Source organism: Nestor notabilis, unplaced genomic scaffold, assembly GCF_000696875.1.
Source record: "Nestor notabilis isolate BGI_N333 unplaced genomic scaffold, ASM69687v1 scaffold8665, whole genome shotgun sequence".
Lineage (NCBI taxonomy): Eukaryota > Metazoa > Chordata > Aves > Psittaciformes > Psittacidae > Nestor > Nestor notabilis.
Window position 1 is genome coordinate 21358 of NW_009930585.1, and position 19931 is coordinate 41288.

At 45.8% G+C, this 19931-nt stretch overlaps 1 protein-coding gene across 1 annotated transcript in view; it reads right to left on the reverse strand.

The window, feature by feature from the left end:
* Positions 1-735: 735 nt before the first annotated feature.
* The window catches only part of LOC104406487 (unconventional myosin-VIIa-like), a gene marked incomplete at both ends in the record, with an annotated part of 21413 nt that continues 2217 nt past the window's right edge, over positions 736-19931 (reverse strand). Inside the window, 18 exons of the mRNA XM_010015472.1 lie at positions 736-1041; positions 1361-1526; positions 2524-2613; positions 4740-4939; positions 10161-10280; positions 10548-10613; positions 10916-10962; positions 12197-12308; positions 13440-13553; positions 13873-13938; positions 14060-14146; positions 14605-14705; positions 15133-15249; positions 16452-16560; positions 17803-17931; positions 18189-18291; positions 18630-18786; positions 19245-19347. Of these exons, the coding sequence (XP_010013774.1) occupies positions 736-1041; positions 1361-1526; positions 2524-2613; positions 4740-4939; positions 10161-10280; positions 10548-10613; positions 10916-10962; positions 12197-12308; positions 13440-13553; positions 13873-13938; positions 14060-14146; positions 14605-14705; positions 15133-15249; positions 16452-16560; positions 17803-17931; positions 18189-18291; positions 18630-18786; positions 19245-19347 (2193 nt within the window). The remainder of the gene's footprint in view (positions 1042-1360; positions 1527-2523; positions 2614-4739; positions 4940-10160; positions 10281-10547; positions 10614-10915; positions 10963-12196; positions 12309-13439; positions 13554-13872; positions 13939-14059; positions 14147-14604; positions 14706-15132; positions 15250-16451; positions 16561-17802; positions 17932-18188; positions 18292-18629; positions 18787-19244; positions 19348-19931) is intronic.

Here is a 19931-nt window from a genome sequence, read left to right on the forward strand (position 1 = left end):
CTGTAGTGTGCAGTAGGCCTTCTGACAGTACTTGTTCTTCCAGTCCCAGGCCCCTTAACAAAGGGTGAGCTCCCTCCAGCAGGCTCATTACTGTACTGCAAGTACACGGTGCACCACAGGTGCTGGGAACCCAACCTTACACTCATCTTTTCCATTTTTCCTGGTCTCTTTGCAGTCCCAGCATGGAAACTGGCTGCTGCCCTTTGTTATTCCTACTCTATTTCCAGGTAGTTGGTGGCCAAAAGACGCTCCAGGTGGAGCAGGAAGGGAAGAACCCCTTTGCTCCTCCATTTCCCAGGGAAGCTGCAACTGCTGTCTGCCCTCCCATGTGCTGGTTCCTCTTACCGTGTCACTTGGGGTCTACATCCTCCATGCAAAGAGCTCCATTGCACTTCCGTACAGAGGTGTTCAAGGAAGGGGAAGACAACTGCAGTGAGAAGCAAAGAGAAAGCTTCAGGGAAGCAGTGACTGGGATGCTGGCCACATCACATGCCCTTCCATTGTGCACTTTTTTTTTTTGGACATCTCAGCAAGCCTCTCCCAAGGTCTCTCCCAGCCTTTCACTTCCAATGAACAGTGTCCTGATCCCAAGACCACCAAGCAAAACCTGTGACCCAGAGCTGGGAAAGCGAGGACTACTTGTGGGAGCCTTCTCTTTCCTGCCCATGGGCAGGGCAGCTCCACGTGTCCCAGGGTCATCATGGGTGCCATGGCAGAGGATATTCCCCAGCTCACCTGCTGGATTTCCTGCATCACCAGGCGTATGGAAGAGTGAAGGCGAGGGAAGGCTCGTTCACTGCCTTTCTCCTTGCCTGAGCTTGGCTTTGTCCTGCTCTCATCAAAGCTCTGTTTTGGGCAATTCTTAGTCCTCCTGAACCACATGCTTTTGAGAGCTGCGGCTGCTCCTGACTGCAGAGCAGGCCTGCTGGTGGAAGACCTGGAGGGGCAGGGCTGCTCCTCTGGAGGGGTCTCTCCCTTGACTGTTGTGTGGCTCAGTGTGAGGGACTCCAGATCTTCATAATCCAAACTCTCGCTACTTTTCTGAGAGAAGGAAGAGTGGATTCAGCAGTGGCTTGAATACCCTTCACACCCCCAGAACAGCGCAACCAAGAGGAATACACAGTGTGCCCACTGCTGACATTCAGGGGGCATCATCCACCCTTCAGGGCCTCTCCCCCACCCCAAGAGTCCCCAGTGCCCAGCTAACAGTGTTTCCTGGTACATGCAGAAGAGGCCAAGCCTTGACCAGAATGGAACACCCCACAATGGGAACACAAAAGAGAGACGCTGCCACAGTGACTCTATTTGCTCAGGGCACAATCCATGCCCCATTTTCCAGCCGCAGATCTTCAGCATTCACCTGCCCACAGGGAACAGTCAGTTTTTCCATGAAGGGCTGGATGCCCACAGTCTGGTGATACTGAACCAGTTTGGTGAGTGAGGCATGAGCCCGGTCTTCCCCCAGGATGACATAGCGTGCATTGGGCTGCATCTCAATCAGGTAGTGTCTGCAGCGGTCCTCACCCCTAGGGAGACAAGCAGACAGAAATAATTATAGCAAAAGCCACAAGGTCTATCCAGGACCCAGTTATTCCTTTCTGCACTTGTCTCAAGAGGCTAGATGTGATCAGGAGGCACAATAACAAATATCACAAAGGTGCAGGAGATGCACTATGCTGGAGTGTCACGTGCTGTGGTAGTAGGGGCTGGAGGAACAGCAGCTCCTCCAGAGTCAGTGACAGGAGAACCAAAGCAGACAGATCCAAACCCCAGCACATTGTACTGCTCCCATGCCTGTTGTCCACATTACAACTCTGCCCTAGCCCTTGCCTGAGGCTGTACAAAGCCCATGCTCTTGTAGCACTCTGCCTCCTCAGGAGGCCCTGCTTTACAGTCATCTCCTCTGCTTCAATCAATGCTTCCTCCAACCTGGTTTGCCCACTCAGCCATACAGCACAGACTAAGCAGGACCTGCACCCCTGGAGCTGCAGCATCCCACCCTACACATCTTGTTTTTGGAAAGAGGCAGACTCCACAGCATGCTGTCTGCTACTTCAAATTGTCTAAGGCACCCTCAATGGGAGAGCCTGAGCATCATCCTCACTGAACTCCTCTGCAGAGGAGGTTATCTCCTCCAGCCACACACAACCCTGCTTCATAGAATCATTTACGTTGGAAGAGACCTTTAAGATAATCAAGTCCCCCCATTAACCCAACACTGCCACGTCCACCACTAAACCATGTCACTAAGTGCTGCATCTACATGTCTTTAAATACCTTCAGGGATGGTGACTCCACCACTGCCCTGGGGAGCCTGCTGCAGTGCTTAACAACTGCATCTCTGTCAGTGAAGAAATTCAACCTAATATCCATTCTAAACCTCTCCTGGCACAGCTTGAGACCATTACCTCCTGTCCTATCACATTTTATCTGGGAGAAGAGTCCAATTCTCACCTCCTTCCAGGTAGTTGTAGAGAGCAACAGGGTCTCCCCTCAGCCTTCTGTGCAAGGCTCATTACCTACCTGTATGTCAAGGTGTAGCCTGGTCGGCTCTGGCTGATCCGAACAAGGAAGCAACCCAAAGGCTTGTCAATCAGCAGGTTTTCGGCTTCCCTGGGAGCAGAAAAGATATTTTCAGCAGACAGTGAGCAGCTGCCTCTGCGCAGGGATTCCCATCCTACCTCCCATGCTACTGTGCTGGTGCTCCCAGTCCACACGGAGGGCAGCATCTGCCAGCTTGGAACAGGTTCCTAGGTTTCCCCAGGCTTGGTGGTGGTGGAAGGCATCAGCAGGCTGAGGAGGCACATTACTCTCAACCAAAACCTTCTAGCTAAAACCTTCTCAGCTAAACCCTCCAAGCAGGGCTGCTCCAAACCTGCTCCAGCAGTCCAACTACTGCAACAGCCACTTTCCAGCACAGAGTAACATTACAGAGCATCACTGTGATGATGAGGATGTGCACATGTGTATTTCCTATGCTCCAGGGCTGATGGAAGAAGTCAGGATGCTGTGGGGTAGTGGTGCTCAGTGCAAGGTAAGCCTAGTGCCTTGGAAAACCACCAACTTGGATTACACCACTTTGGCTCTCTAAAACTTCCTGCTGGAAGGAGGACTTCCCCCTCTTTGCCTAACAAAGCACAGCTTTGTGCTTGTCATGTGCCTTGCTCCAGGCTAAAAGTGACTGCAAATCTCCAGTGCAATTTGGGATTGCTCTGGCTGCTTTGTTACATGAGGCTGAGCTTACACTGCTACATGGAGACTCAAATCCAGCAACAGCAAGCACCAGTTCGAATGTGTCTAATCTTCAACGTTTTTGTGAAGGATCTGCTACGTCCTTCATCACGAAGTGCTCATGGCTAGCCTATATTTGAATTCAAAAAATTTTTCTTTCAGGCACTTGTTTTTCTCCTGCATTCTTGGGTCTGCAGACAAAAGGCATTAACGCAAGTGGAGGCCTTGATAATTATTTTAAAAAAGATAAAATGCAGTGATCAGGGACTTTTCAGCTACTGTAGTGTCCTTTATTCAGCTGACCTGTTATGACTACCACAGTCTCCAAGTAATGTTCATACTGATAAGATGAAAAAATCCAGTAAATTATGATCTAATAAGAATGAAGGAGACTTGCAGCTTTAACAAAAAAAAGTTGCTATGGAACAAGATGCTAAGGGTGTTCAAATTACAGGCACCCTTGGCACAATGGCCCCACACAAGCCCCACCAAGTAAGGGACCCTGTTAGCTAGCAGGCATGCAGCACTATAGATTAGTGCTGCATAAGGGGAGGCTGCATATAGGGGTGACTGTAGCCAGAAATTCTGACATCCACCTAACTGCGCTGCCTTGCTCCTACCCAGTCACAGGCATAATCAGCATTTCTCTGATTATCACACTGCTTGGAAAGTAGTGCTTGGCTCAGTCAAGTGAGTGAAGTGTGAGGCATAACCAGTAGCAAACTTTCAAGCATTTAAATAAAGGTTTTCCTGAAAAAGCTTAAGAGTTCACAGTCTTGTAAACAACTCCATAAAAAAGTAGGGCTTTGTGGATATCTCTCTCTGCCTAAGGGGATGTAAATTCCACCTATGCTGCACCCCTCTCAGACGGGCAAAGATACAAAAAAAACCCCTTCATTTTCCCATATCTGGGGGCTTTGAAGGAATCTTGCTATTGGTTACTCACTAAAGCCCCTCTTAACACTTTTTTTCATAGTCATAGAATGGTTTGGGTTGGAAGGGACCTTAAAGAAGACACATCTAGTTCCGACCCCCTGCCACGGGCAGGGATGCCTTCCACTAGACCAGGTTGCTCCAAGCCCCATCCAACCTGGCCACTGAATTCTGTATTCTCCTGCTGTCAACTGAGGCCTCCTTCTGACCTAAACTGAGAGATGAATTTATAGGGTAAATTCATGTGTGTATTTCCTCTTCACACACTTTGCAAGCTTCCCTTCCCTGCGTGGGATCTGTACCTAGGAACCCACAGGAGACTTATTTCCTATGAGTTACCACAATCTTTCCCTGGATCTATGCAAAATTTCAGAATTTGCAACCTGTGACTGGGACCTCCAAGCCTCTAAGGGTTTGAGGCTCACAGCCTGGAAGTGAAAAGTTATGCAGATCACTCCCACTCTTTAAGGAGACAAATCCTGGCAAATCCAACCTATGCAGTCCTCCTAAGGACACAGCAGCTTCTGCCTGCCTGCCACAGCCCAAGCTGCAGCCACTGTGTCCAGCATACTCACCTCCGGCTGATCATCCCATACAGCCAGCTTGGAAAGGCTCCATCATCCTGCATGACCTTCTGGGCCTGTGTCTCTTTGAACCAGCGAAGCGTTGCTCCTCTCTTGAGTTTCCTCATTTCTGCCTCTTCTCCAGTCTGTTCCTCTGTTCCCAGAACAGGTCGAGGTGCAGAAGGGTCCAAGAAGTTATCAAAAGGAGTCGACTGAAAGTGGGGAGACAGGGAAAATGGGCATGACAGCAAGGTCAAAGGCAGGGGACCTCTGATGGGATCACTTTGGTAGTGATCTCTTTCCCAAGTCCCTGAAGACAAGAGCAGTTGCAAACTATCAATGTTGCTCTTAGCTCCTCAAAGGTCCTGACCACACTTTTTTAACTAACCGCAATAGGAAAGAACTCATGTCCCATAACAAGAATGGGACTTGTTCTCCTGAGGCATATCCAGGAGAACATGCGCATGCAGAAGGTAGAAGGAGCAGGGAACCAGCACACCTGGCTAAGGGGCCCCAAGCAGAGCCAGTATCACCTCTGTTAGTTTGCTGCGTGGCCGTGGCACTGGCGGCTGTGGTGGCTTATCAGAATAATGGGGACAAGACTGAGGGCACCTCTTTCGTGGCTTGGGGACTGGAAAGGAGATTCTTTCTGCAACAAGAGGAAAGAAGTAGATGAAAACTAGCATTCATGACCCATGAGATCCATCCTCCATGTGCCCAGGATAGGAAAAGGCTCTGCTGCATGGAGTATATGGGAGACATGGCTTGGCAAATGACTTTCACCAAGCTGCTTCTGCTCCCCACAGAGAATCCACACTTTCACACAGCAGAAGCGTTGGCACCTCACTGCCCACTGCACTGATGGAGTCCCAGCTCCAGGAGAGCAGAGGGCAGGCCATCATAACCTGGAGCTTAGAGCACTTCAAGGTGATGACTGCATGAGTGGCCATGCATGGGGCAGGAGAGGGAGCAACTCACTCTGGGCCTTTGCTTCCAAAGCCAGCTGCCGGCTTCTTTCCCTCTCTGCCTCTTCCTGTAGCTGCTGTGCCTTAGCTCTCAGCTCAGCCACCAGTTTTAGGTAACTCTTCCTGCACTTGAATCCCCTGAAAACTGTTCAGAGAAAAGCTGTTGTTAGAAAAAAAAAATGCTGTTCATGCCTTTGCCACTCCCCGGGGGAAGCACACCAGGTGATATTCCTTCATCCAGTGCAAAGCCCTCAACACTTGAATCACATTACTAAAGACCAGTGCAAACTCTACCGTGAGCAGGCAGTCAAAATCATGTGAGAACTGTCTTCTACTCTCTAAACTGCCAAATTACGAACTTAAAAAATCACATTATAGATCTAAGATCTCATCTCTAATCCTAAGACACTGAATAGCTAAAAACCAAAGTCTCATAGAAGGACCTCTGTTAACCATCAACCTCCCTGGTACCCTTGAGACACTATGAAGGTGATGGGATTTCCTTGATATGTCAGCCCACAAGAAAACCTCTTCCATAAACAGCCACCACAGGGTTCATCAGGACCATTATAGACATTGCATTATCCCACCTACTCTATTAGGTTCTAAAGCACATGAACCTTAAAGCTGCACCCTCTCATTTCCCACTACCCACACATCTTCCTCAGGGATGATAACAAGGCACAGCATGTGACAGTCTGATGTTTGTCATACTGTATGGTGCATAGCTGGAAGCTGCTCAGATGCTTCAGCAGTGCAACAACCCATATAGAAGTACAACAGAGAGACCAGGCAGGATCACAGCCTCCTTATCCTGGGAGCGCAGTCCTCTCAGAACCCCTGCAGAGGAAAGTACCAAACTGCCTACAATGCCTGCTCTGGAAAAAGAGGCTGCCAGACCAGATGCTACCTGGAAAGGAAGTCAAAACCCCAACCCAAAGCAACCCAAAACTTCATTCCCTTCTGCCTAAGGGGATGCCTATTCTCTGAAAGTAGGAATGGGATCTGCTTCACTTATCTTTTCCCACTCCTCAGTTCAACATCTCTAATAAACAAGCCCTGACTCCAGAGGATGGTTAGCCAGACCTTGGGACACAGACAAATCATACACTTGCCCTGAGCAGTTCAGCTGTCCTGGGCACATGTTTTCCCTTTCCAAGGCTCATGCTGTCTGATGGCTCTCCCCTCTTGAGGATGAGCACTAAGGAGGTGGGCATCTACAATAAGCACTCTGACTTCACAGGGCCTTGACATGGAGATGACGCCAGGCCTGCCTTTCTGTCATATGGAAAGGTGCAATGGTGGAGCAGGGACTGGAGAAGTTTTTCCTTGCCCTGGGTCTGACATCGGAGTTGAGGGACTCCCCTGCCCCCGTGCTCACCTTTCTGTATGACAACTGCTGCTCTTTCCAGTCGCTCCACACACTTTGCCAGCTGTTCTTGGTGCCAATACTTAAAGAAGAGTCGTGACTTTCTGTGAAGTTGGGGAGAGAAAGAAGCAGTGAGAAACACTGTCTAAGCTTGGACCCATCATCCTGCAGGCCTTTCCAATAGCCATAAAGTTCTCCCTGAAAAGAATAAAGTAACAGTCTACATGTATGAAGTTTCTGCCAGGCCCCCTTCTCCCAGCAACAGTGATCTACACCTACCCACATATCCAGCCTGTCAGCTCTGTACTTTGCAGTATCTCCAAGCAGCTGAAAGAAAAATAAAGAGTGAAATATATAATTTTCCACCTGAAATTTTCCACCTGAAAAAATGCACCATAAAGCGCATAAAGTGGGAGAAAGTGTCTCAACAATTCTGCATTACATTTTCTGTCCCCTGTCACATCCAGTAACTGGCTGTCAATCTGTAGCACTCCGTCAGGAACAGCTAGGATCACATTTGGGAACATCAGCAAAGGGGTGCCCAGAGGCAGATTTCCTTCTGCTCCCTGGGAGGCAATTCTGCAGATCCTATTTTATTCTAAGAACTGTTCTTCTTCATTTCGTTTCCCAGCTCCTTGGAGCACATAAAAGTTGCAAGGTCAGCACAACAACAGTTCTGGGAGAAAGCCTGTTTTTCAACTCCAGTTTCATTTTGCAGACTCCATAGATAAAATTTGGGTCACTCGGAAAGATTCCCTAACACTTAGAACTGAAAGCAGTATTCTAGCTGCACCATAAAGACAGCTTCCTCTCTCTTCCTGCCAATCCAGACTGTGAAATCATAGTGACACTTTTTGCTAATATCTCACATAGCAAAGCAGAACTGTTTTTCCCTTCTATCTCAGTCAATTTTCACTGTGCCAAAATCTATATCCACAGTGGTTCTTTTCTCAAATGATTTTTCTGTCTGAAAACACAACGTGCTGCCTGTTTACCATCATCTCCCTCTCATCTGTGAGATTCTCCCTTGACCTCATTTGATTTTGCAGTTCTTACTAATTCAGAATGGTCAGTGACTTCAAGGAAGCACTGTGAAGGCTGGAGGAGCTACTGCCAGGAGAGGATTCTTCCAGGAGAACATTCAAATCCTTTCCTTAAAAGACTTAAAAATCCCCCTCAGCTGGCTGCATTACATGCTTTGTTCTCACTATCAATCACAGCTGACCATGGCAGGAGGGAGGGACTGGGAAAGTGGAGAAGAGGAGGTGGAGAGTTGTTGCCCTAGATGTAGGAAGGAAAAAGCTGACAAGGTAAAACTGTAGAGTAGGAGGGACATTTCTGTGTCAGGTTCTGAAAGCGCTAAGGGTATATTATACCTGTACACATTAAAAACTCTTGGACCAGAAACATCTCTCCAGACTGAGAGACACTTTGTGCTATTGGCTTGTTCAGCATGGTCTTTATCGTTGTCTTCTCCCATGAGACCACCAGAAAAAAGCCCAGAGAAGCACCTGGCAACTGTGCTGGCCTCCACCTTACTAATTTCAGTGGACGCCTTTGGTTGTTATTTTGACTCCCTAAACTGAGTACACTAGTAGTTTTTCTTCCACAGGATAGCAAGGCTTTATAGCAATTGAATTTCTACATAGTAGTTCAAGAAAGATTCAATTCATCATTGTATCAAACGCTTTTTAAACACTAACTGTCCTTGCCTAGGGATATGCGTTCCCCATCACCACAAAAACTCATCCTCACTTTGTTCCTTTTACTCAGTTTGCTATGCTACTCTGAAAGCAATACTCTCTGAAGAACAAACTGGATTGTACTTAACAAAGGAAGGGTTCCTACCTTTCTTTTGTGAGGGGAACATCTGGTTTAACTAGAAGAATTCCGTATCTGTGAAAAACAAACCAATACAGCGAGGTAAGAGCTACATCCTTGATGTGCTGACTGATCCATGACACAGCAAACAATAATAAATCACTGTCATTCCCACTCAGCCTCCTACAGCAAACAAACCCATGATCTCAGGCACGTGAACTTTGAAAAGGCTGTTTCACTCCTCGCCCATATCTGGTTACTGGGGTTGCTTCCCTAACAATATCTAACAAGGAACTGTCAGAAGTTTTTACCAACCTTTCAGCACATTCCTCAAACGAGGGTCTCCAGGAGAAACCATCTCTTCGGATACGGATTGTCTCCAGCAGTCCATTGTACCGGAGCTGAAGCCGCACCACAAAGAGGATCAGAGAAACAAACAGAAACAGGTCATTAGGTCATCGGCTTGTTCCTGTGTGGACAGAAATGCCTTCATTCAGCACTAAACTTCTCTAGTTCAAACTGAAGAAGTTTCCTTCTGAAAATGCTTCTTTGGTTAAAGACCGATTTTATCACATCCTGTAACTCTGATGATTAACCACTCTCAGTTAAAAGCTGGAAACCATAAAAACCAATGACTTAAAATAACTTCACCTTCCATGGGTACTGCTTTGCCTCTATCCCTCAGAGGACAGCCTTTTACTTCCAAATCTGGACATAGAAGTACTCTGAGACACGGATGAACTTCCCTTTTAATCCTACAATTTTTTATATATATATTAAACAAGCCACAGAGCTTTCTGAACTCTTCTAATAAGTTTCAGTATTCTTTAAAGTGTGTAGGTCTCAGACCTGACAAAATATTCAAAGACAGTCATATCAGCATATTTCAGCTTCTATCAAAGCAATCCCATCTTGGCTCCTATTCAGAGTTGCCCTGGCTGATAGGTGAGAACAGGCTCATCTGGGAAGTATCATTTTTTTCTGGAGAACTCTCTGTCCCCATTCAGGAGATGCAAAAGTGAGTCTCAGTGCCTGACAAGCAGATCTCACTGCATTCATGAAAAAGAAATGGGAGAGAACTAAGATTGCAAAACCTGGACTTAGCAGTCTGCATCACAAAAATAACCAAGTACTCAGAAACTTTGCATGCATAAAAAGGATGCCTACTCTGCTGAGGTGAGACTCAGCTTCCCACTATCTCTACAGCCTTTTGGTGGGGTCTGCCCTCCCAGCTAAGATGTGGCAGAAGTACCTGTAAAGGGGACAGCTTTTCCTCACCTGCTGCAGAACCACCTGGCTGTCCATCACACCCGGCTCCTTCTGGCTGTTGGGCTTTATACAGCGCACAAAGTGCGGGTTGGCAGAATACATCCTCTCCATGAGCACCATCAGAGAATGCTGGTGAGAGCAAGGGAAGATCAACAGTGCAGCAACTCAAAGCACTGCCAGAGCCCTGTGTGCAGTATCCTGCAGCAAGAGCTGTTTTCCCACCCCACAGCAACTTCCCAGGCCCTTTCTGTGGTCAGTTCCACCCTGATCAGCTGTACCTGGCACCCAGAAAAAGCCCTGCTGCATGATGGATGCTTTAAGTACGCTCAGCAGCCTGGAAGCTCTGACAAAAATATCACTCATGTCAAGGAGTACTACAGGGCAGTGATACCTTACCCGGAACTGAGCGCCGGCAGACTGTTTTCGTGTGCTGTTAAACTTGTTGTCTGCTTCTACTGTGACCTGAAACCAGACCCAAACAGAAGATCACCCCTAGAACAAGTGCTTGATTGCCGTCTACAGAGTTCTGCTAGAAGGCAGATGGCAAAAAGGAGAGAGAATGGATTTCAGGAGGGGGATTACAAGTTAAACATATCAGCAGAAGCAAGCAGAAAGCCCAGTAAAAAACGAAAGAGAGATTGCTATCTGCTCTTAGTTTCAACTGATATCTGTCTGCCCTCATTTTGAGCCAGTTTCTCAAACAATAAATGTCAAGTAACTATGCCATCATTTATCAATTGCCATGTGGACCTGAAGTGCAATACCTTGGCTTTCACATGAGGCATCAGTGTCCCTGTCCTGGAGATAGTGGCTGGAAGAATAGAGACAGCAGTTATTTTTGTACCTTTGCTCACAATCAGCCAGTCTAAACATTCAAACCTCATGTCACACACAAGTCTCCCTACAAATACTGAATCACAAACAGGGCATTAGGTTTCACCATGTGGAAATACCAGGAAAGAGCTAAAGAAAGGGAGAAGAAAATGCAAATGTATGAAGCATACAATGCAGGCAGTATTATTTACTGCCACTGAGAAGACAAGGCAATCAGGTAATTGAACAACCTTCCATGACCCTCAAACGGAGTATCATCAGCAGCCATCTAACAGTGCAGAAAAAGAAGTACAGATAGCAAATGGGAAGCTTACCTACAGCAGTCAATACAGCAGGTTATATAAAATCAGATAGCTGAAAATTAATTTCAGTGACAAGATGAAAAATTCAGGGAAGTTGAATTTACTGAAGGATCTAATGACAGTCTTGCCCTCCCTTAGTGCAATGGTCTCAGAATCACAGAATGGTTGAGGTAGAAAGGGACCTGTGGAGGTCATCTGGGCCAACCCCTTTGATCAGCAGGACCACCTAGAGCCAGTTGGCCAGGACCGGACAACCAATCTGAGAACAGGTTATCTTTGCTGCTTATGAACTTCCAAAGATTTGGGACTAGACTAAGTATCTTCAGTAACAGTATGGAAGTGATAATGAAGAAAGATACTCCTGGGCAGAAAAGCTGCAAATCACAGTGGAGAATAGAAATTAAACAGTTACTTGTAAAACCCAAAAAGTGGCATGAACAGGAAAAAGAAAATTTGCACCAGAAGCACTGTGTTCAGCCAGACAAATTCCAAGACGCATCCACCTCACTGCTCTTTAAATGTTTACATTCATAGAAGCCTTAGAGGCTCTGAGGCCTTATCAATAAATGGAAAAAAGGAGTGTAATGGTGGGGAAGAAACAATGCATGACCTCAAAGTTTTTCAGAAAGTTTACCTGAAAAAAAAGAAAAAAAAAAAGAAAAAAAAGAAAAAAAAAAGAGAAGTGTTTGAAAAGGATAATCTCTACAGCCATTGTGGCTTTACTGCACTGTTTTCAGTGAATGGCTAGAAGCTATGACCTTGTCCAACTTCATTTCTAGACTTCTGCAGCTTTCCTGAGGCTGCCAGCTGTGAAACATGTTCCTAGCACACAAGCCTCATTCCCAGACAGCTCTTGTCAAGATCATCCTTGATTCATGTGGGATGCTCTATCACAGCAGAAAGACTTGCCTTTGAACAGGACACTAAGCAAGGGGGTGATGCTGTTGACGAAGAGCCCACGAACATTGGCTGGCAAGGTGTCTCTGTTCTTCTCTAGAAAGCCTTTGGCAGTATACTGTACCTAGAAAAAAGGGCAGCAAGTCACTAAAGCCAGCAGTGCTTACAGGCGTGCTGTGAAAGCCACCTCCACAGCTTGCCAGGAGCAACTGTTAAACTGAATGTACAGTGGATTGCAAGTGAATTCTATACACTGGCTCACAAGTGAATTTTGTAAAAGCATATGCACCCCATTCAGATGCAAATCCTGATGAATAAAAGCCTGCGGATGGCACTGAGGCATGAGAACAACAGGAGTGCAGCGTAACACTGAGACATCCACCTCTTCTTGTTCTCTTTTCCTTGACTACGAAGTTTCATTTACTTTTCATCCATGCTTCAATTCTTTTCCTTGCTCTCCCCCTCCTCCCCTTTGAATAGGCTTCCATCCTGTTGTCATGCATCCCCTTGTTTCTCTTGCTCCCTTCCTTTCTCATCTCCAGCTTGCCACTCTCCTTTCTGTATTAGGTGTTAATTTTTGTAATGAAGAATGTCACAAGTAATAACTTAGTCAACAATGGTGAGACTAGATTACTAAATTGCATATTACAATGCCCTGAATTGTCAAGTCTGTCTCTGCTCCAAAAATCATCTCAAATCAATTCAACATACTTGAGCCAATTCTTTCAGAATGGTGGAAGTAAGGTTAACATGCAATAATCCTAAGCCTCAAACTGTTTAGATACCACTGAAGGTATAAATAAGTGCCTCCACTTTCAAAATATTAATTAGTTGCTGCTCTCACTGTGTTCCTCAGTGTTTGCAATAAAATAGTGGCTGCTCTAGAACCCAATAGAGCAATACATAAAGGTAAAGCCTTTAGACTGTCCTTTGGTGCTGTGCAGTGGATGCAAGGCTTTTATTTTATAAAGGATTATTTTAGGACTAGAGCTCCAATAGAATGATGATGAATACAGAAGACACTTTTAATAAACGATGCTTCCCAGAGGTAGCTCCACTTCCCTCAGGGATCCTCTCTTCCTATACTTTCTACTGAAATCCCAGGGAATCCTAGAAAGGCAGCTCCCTGGGAACACATCACTTCTGTAACTATCATCATCAGACCATACACTCCTTCACATAAAGCCTTATCTGTCACACATATTCCCCTTTCTACACACATTACAACAGAATTCTTGCTGCAAACAGTACGTACTTTCCCAGCATAGTGAATGATGCTGAAGGCTAAAACACGGCCTCGGCCTGGCTGGAAGTGTAAGTTCCCCTTGAAGCTGCTGTTTAGTTTATCCACAAACGTTTTATCAGTTGCCTGCAAGAAAGCAGATTTCATAATCAAATGGTAAGGCTGCAACAGAGACCTGATGAGGGCACACTGAATGAAAACAAAGTGCTGGAAGTCCTTGGCTGTGCAACAGTTTTGTGCTGCACTTCTTGACTCTTCATAGGAATGCCAATGGCATTAGACTGTTCCTGATACGGCTGTCCTGTCTCATCAGTCACACATGGTGACACCTCTGTTCATCCTGCTCTTTAAAGTCACACTCCAACGAAAGAGCTCTCCTTGCTACTCAGATATTCAATGCTACATTCCCCCGTATTATTTTCTCTGCCCCTTAACTCATGCATACCTGTGGGAAAGCACTTTGCTCATCCAGAAGGGACAGGAGTCCAAGCGGCTTAGCCAGGAGCAGATCCTGTGGGAAAGCAGACACATTATACAAATCTAAAGCAGTACAGGGCATCCACTCTCACCTATGCCACCCTTTGAAGAGGTTCTTCCCAGGTCCATTGCCTCCCATGAGTCCTCTCACTCACCAGAACAGGTTCATTATTGTTGAATGTGATAGTCTCCCAAGGCAGATCTTCTTCCTTATAAGCAGCCTGCTCCAGTTGGAAAATGTGCTAAAACAGATTAAAAAGGGGTTAGAGCACCCAGTAGCCTTGGCTAGACAACCCTGAACATCTTCCTTCCTGCCCTGAACAGAGGACAGATGTGTGGCTCTCTCACATATAGCATGAGCAGCCCAAGATGGAACTGCTGTTCTGTATGCTCATCCGTGAGCCTGTCACTCACTGATGCTGGTGCATAAAGCATGAACACTTCTCAGAGCATAAGTGTGCCTGCTCTGCCAGCTTTGCTTTGGCCACTATTTGACCCTTCTATTTTTCCCTTCCCTGCCTCAGTGGACCCCCAGCTACAGAAGAGAAGGTTGCTGCTCTCTACCCTGCTTCACTGAAGATCATTTCTGTCCTTCTAGGTAATAGACCTGTTTTTCCCACAAGCACTCCTACATATACCAGGTAGATCAGTGCTCTGCTTTCTCTGCCACACAAGGTGAGATCACCCACAGCAGACTTACATGGTTGAAGAAGTGCTGCAGCTGCTCATTGGCCAAGTTTATGCAAAACTGTTCGAAACGATTCACTGCAAAGTTTTCAAAACCAAAAATATCCAAGATGCCTAAAAGAAGGAAGATGAGCACATCATGGAGCCTGCAGACCATCCACAGCTGATTATCTCAACACATAACTAAATCTCCCATCACCCAGCTCTTGTGGCACAGGGAAACCCCATACAAGTCACCAGCAGCCTCTCTCCCATAACTCTGCTTGGAGAGCTAGTTAGGAGAAGCCCTGCTCACATCACTGGCTCCTCTGCAAAGCCAGTGCCCCAGGACTAAACCCTCACAGTTGCTTCAAACCAACCAGCCATTCAGAGCTGGCTAGGGGCCTACAGACTTCATGCTGCTGACTAGTATCTCCAACATGATCATGCCTTTGATAATGGATGCCTGCATGCAATCTCTGCAAAACCTCATACTGCGCCTTTTCCTCATCGTGGCTGAGGGATGCACATCTGAGGACAGAACAAGGCAGGGAGAACTCACCTATCTCCCTCAATTCCACCTCAGAATCCACATTCTCAGCCAACAGCTCATTGATCTTGCAAACAATCCAGCCAAATACTCGTCCATAAGCCACCTTTGCAATGGAGTCCCGAGCATCTGCACAGAAAGAACAACAGCAGCTCACTGAAGGACGCCAAAGGAGAGCAGAAAACAGCACACAAGCTGGCTCAATACATCCACCTCTAGAAAAAAATTCTAGTGGTTTATGAAGCTATTTTAAAGATCAGATAAACATTAGGTATCTGCCTGAGTGTCCCTGCCCTCTGTTATCTCAAAAAGAGCTCTTCCATTCCAAGATCCTCACAATCTTTCTACAAAATCAGATATGGCATACTAGGGAAATTGTGAGATGATCTAAAATGTGAAATTTCCTTTCCAAAAAAGTCCACCCACTTTTTAGACTACCCAGAGACTTGCCTTTCCCTCTGCAGGTCTAGTGAGTATGGATCCCTCCCACTGCTAAACCAAGCAAGAGGCTCCAAATTGTACTTGGAAAATTGAAGGGTTCTGTTACTTTTAGCCCACAGCTGACAACTGCTTAAGTGCTGTGGGCAAGACAAGGATGCAACTGATGGGAAACTTGCTGACATTCTAAGAAGAAGGAGACCAAATCAGTGTGACCTACTGCATGATAGGAGATGTATGTCTAGAGAGATGCAAGAGAAGACATTTGGGAAACTAGCTAAATCCCCATTTTCAGTTTTTAATTTCATTTATTTTAAGCAACAGTCTAGAATTCCTGGGATTTCATGCTTTTTAAATTTATTTTTGAAGTCTGTTTTTTTTTTTAACTGAACCTTTCTGTGCAAATTTTCTTGGATTATTTTAGTATTGAAAGAAAACATAACACCTTGTGCTTGCTACTTTGATATACTCCCCTTTCATGTCACTCTATGCCTGACTTTGTGCTATCTCATTGATTCTGTTATTTCTCCATCTGCTGCCTAACGCTCTGCACACTGCCAGTACTCTGCAACAAGAGCCTTCCCCACTTTTGCTCCAATACCTACAGTTTCCTTCTAGGCTGGACTGAGGGAGAAAGCAAAGCTGATTCCTTGGTTTCACATTTAATGTCTGTAGTCTCCTGAAGATTAAACAAAAGCAGCCTTCATGGTCCTACAAGACAGTAGGAGACTAAACAGATAAACATTGACATACTTGTCTCTGTGCAAGAGGAATGAAGGGACAGAGATAGACATCTTTGTTCCAAATAAGTTGCACATGTGTGGGAATACCCTTCCATCAGATACAGGTCAGTCTTTCTAACCAGCACATCTGCAATTCATTATGTCCCTTACCTTCTGCTTGCTGCTGGGTGTGAAAACGCTGAATCTGTTCACCTCGGGTCACAGACATTGTACAAATAAGGCATTTTAACAGTTCATCTTCTTGGACTCCAAACTGACCCTGGGAGAGAGAAAATAAATGTGGACAGTCAATGGTAAACCCTTATACTTGCGGGGACTGCAGGTCCTTGCATCTGTCCAGCACCCTGTATAACAGGGTCATGAGTCAAGGTTTGAGCTCCACTGTAAAATAAGTATTGCTATTAACATCTTATACCTCTGGAGTCAGATGTGGGCTCCGAGATCTGCGCTATCCCTGCAGACACCAAGCTCACTTTTGTGCTCTATTTGAAATACTTTCTGGTTTTCTTTTCCATTGCTGCCTCCTTTCACCTTCTCTGGGAGCCCTGCCAGCCGCTGCTGAGAGGTTTAATGACTTACTGAACAGACTGAACAGCACCACACAGAGGCGACTGTGGAGGTGCTGAGATGTCTGAGCTTCAGCAGACATCAGAGTCAGAAGAACCCACAAGAGACAGGAAACAAAGTGAACTCAAGATGCAACTGAACCCCTCAGTGATTGCTCTAACAGGAATTCCCCTCCTGTGGGCAAAAAACAAGAGCAGACTTTAAGAAGTTGGCTACAGAACAGATGTAGGTGGATTTCTCAGGTATGGTGTAGGAGGGAAACAGGCAAAGAGATGGGAGTGAAACCAAAAGCCAAGGGTGCTGGGATTTCAAATAGGTCAAAATAAAAAGACATAAAAAATGCAGAAAAACATTAACATTTTTTGTTCTGTGTTGCTAACAAAGCAGGACAATGTATCCATCCATATAATAAAAATGGGATGGTCCTGGGGAATATATACTTCTTGATCTGTGATAATTTCATGTGAAAGAGTATAAGGTTTAATTCTGGATAAACAACAAAAGTTACAGTAGTTAAGGTAGTATCTTTGGACAAAATCTGTTGAAAACACTAGAGTTCAGATACTGCACACCTGAATTCCTCCAAGGCATCATCACACTTACTAACATACAATATCTGATTTTAAAAAGCTGGTAAGAAGTCAACAAGGCATGCACGATATCACTGTATGCAAGACACTGGTTCTAGACACACACGAAATAGAAGCTGGGAACTGTCTCTTTGGGAATGAACAGCGAACGCAAATGCAGTCATGGGGTCATAGTGTGCATTTCTGGAAAAAAACCCAACCCTCCTTGTTCTTCAGAAGCCTTCATACTCTGAGGCAGAAACATCCTCTGCCACCTCTGGCAGGAGCAGCTCCTGCAGTTAACACTGGCAGTGGGAACCAGCATCATACCCATAAGGTTTCTGTCAGCCTGGCTTGTGACTCACCGCTGCAACCTTCAGCCATCCCCGGGAGGCTTCACTCACTTTTGCAGACCCATTGCTTTCCTCAGGCTCAAAGGTCACATTTCCCAGAGACAACACACCAGCTAAGATAGCCTGCATGTCCACTTGCTCCTATAACATAACAGAAACGTGACTGAAAACCTATCAGCATGTAAATTATACAACACGGAGGCCCCAGAAGTTGGAGAGATGAGGAAAAGGCACAGGCAGCCTGTGGGAAAAGGCCCTGAACAAAGCCTGACAGACTCAGGTGGTTTGGAAGCAACATGGAAAATCCAGAGAGGAGAGAAATAGGACTGAGCCTCAAAACAGCAAAACGTTGTGCCTGCAGGAAGCACAGATGGAAATTAAACAACCTCAGAACTGACCTGTTCCTGGAAGCCCACCATGTCAAGGGCATTGCACACCTCTTTGTATTTGTGCTTCCAGCGCTGAGCTGTGTCCTGTGTACCAAATCGTCCGCTTACGTACCTGAGAAAGTGTATACCCCATACAAAACCGTCACACAATCAGCACAGCAAGTCAGTCCTACCCCAAGGAAACAAAGCAGATCAGCAACAGGGGACACATGAAAGGGAAAGAAATTTCCAAAGTAATGTAGTAGAGACTCCAGACCTCCCAGCTTCCATGATGAGCCGTAAGATCTCTTTGTGTGGTTCCATTCAGATCCCACTCCAGCTTCCACTCACTTGTTAACCTGTACCAGGCTCCAAAGATAGAGCCACAGGGCAGAGGCACAGGCTCTATTATAGTGCTTTCCCCTCCACCCTACATCACAAGGACTAAACTAGGGTCTGTCTTTGAAGTACCTGTAAAGTGAAGGATCCAACAGCCCATATATCTCCTTTTCCTCTGAAGACAGTCCAGCAAACATGTAGTAGAAGATGTGGAAATTCCTCTCCCCAGCATCTTGTTGCACTACCCGAGACTTCTCCAACAGGTACTCACTCAGCTTTGCACCTTGAACTGCACACAAGAAGGTGACAGGGTAAACTCTGCACCTGGAGACATGAAGCTGACTGAGCTGTCCTGCATCTCTTACTTGGTGATAGAAGCATGGAATTGTCTAAAACAACTCTCATGTGCAGCACCCCCTAGGCTGCCCAGCACCCTGGAAATGGGCTTCTCCATGCTTCTGATCATCTTACAGATGCATGCTCACCTCCTTTAGCAGCAACCAATGCTTCTGGCACTGCAAGTATTACTGATATTTCCCCTCCACTGTCACCCCCGTATCCTTGCTGTACTCCCACACTGTCCAAGCCCAGGCCTCATCCTACAGCTGTGGTTGCTCTTAGATTTTATTTAACTGCATGCCCTACCCACTGGGTGTCAAAATTTCACTCCCTACAAGCCCTGGCTATTCAGTTCACTCCCTCCAGTGCCTAATCATCCCCCAAACTAGTAACTGCCCTTGACTTTACCTGTATTTTTATGGAAACGCAGCTGTATGTATTTTCCAAAGCGGCTGCTGTTGTCATTCATCGCAGTCTGGGCATTACCAAAAGCTTCAAGCAATGGATTTACCTAAAACAAATGAGTAAGCAGAACAATCATTCTTCAAATTAAGCGATCCAGTCATAACTTAGCTGGAAAAGTTTAACTCTAGCATTTATTGTTCAGCGTTCATCTGGAATAGAAACCACTCCATGAGTACCTAAGAGCACCTATTTTATGATAACTGGATAAAGGAATTGAAAAAGGCAAACATACCAGAGGCTAAGCAGCATGAGGTTACTGAAAATAAGCACAATCAAACTGATTTGATCTCAGTAAGATCACTGACTCATTTGTTTAAAGAAAAGGTTGGTATAATGGATTTCCACAAAGCATCTGACATGGTATCATTAGATAATTTGGCTGCTGTAACTACAACAATAAACAAGGTAAACATGGCACTCAGTATACGTAAGCATATAACTTAGCTACTGAAATTTGTAGACAGCATAAGGCTTAGAACAGTGAATTACAAAGAAACTAAGAGAACAATCAGACCAGCTTGGTAAATTGGATGCAAACAAAGTGAAGTGACAATTTTTCTGTATTTGAGCAAAGAATGTTTGCAATTGGAGGAACAATGCCTTAGGGTGCGTGCTGGGCAGCCTGCTGAA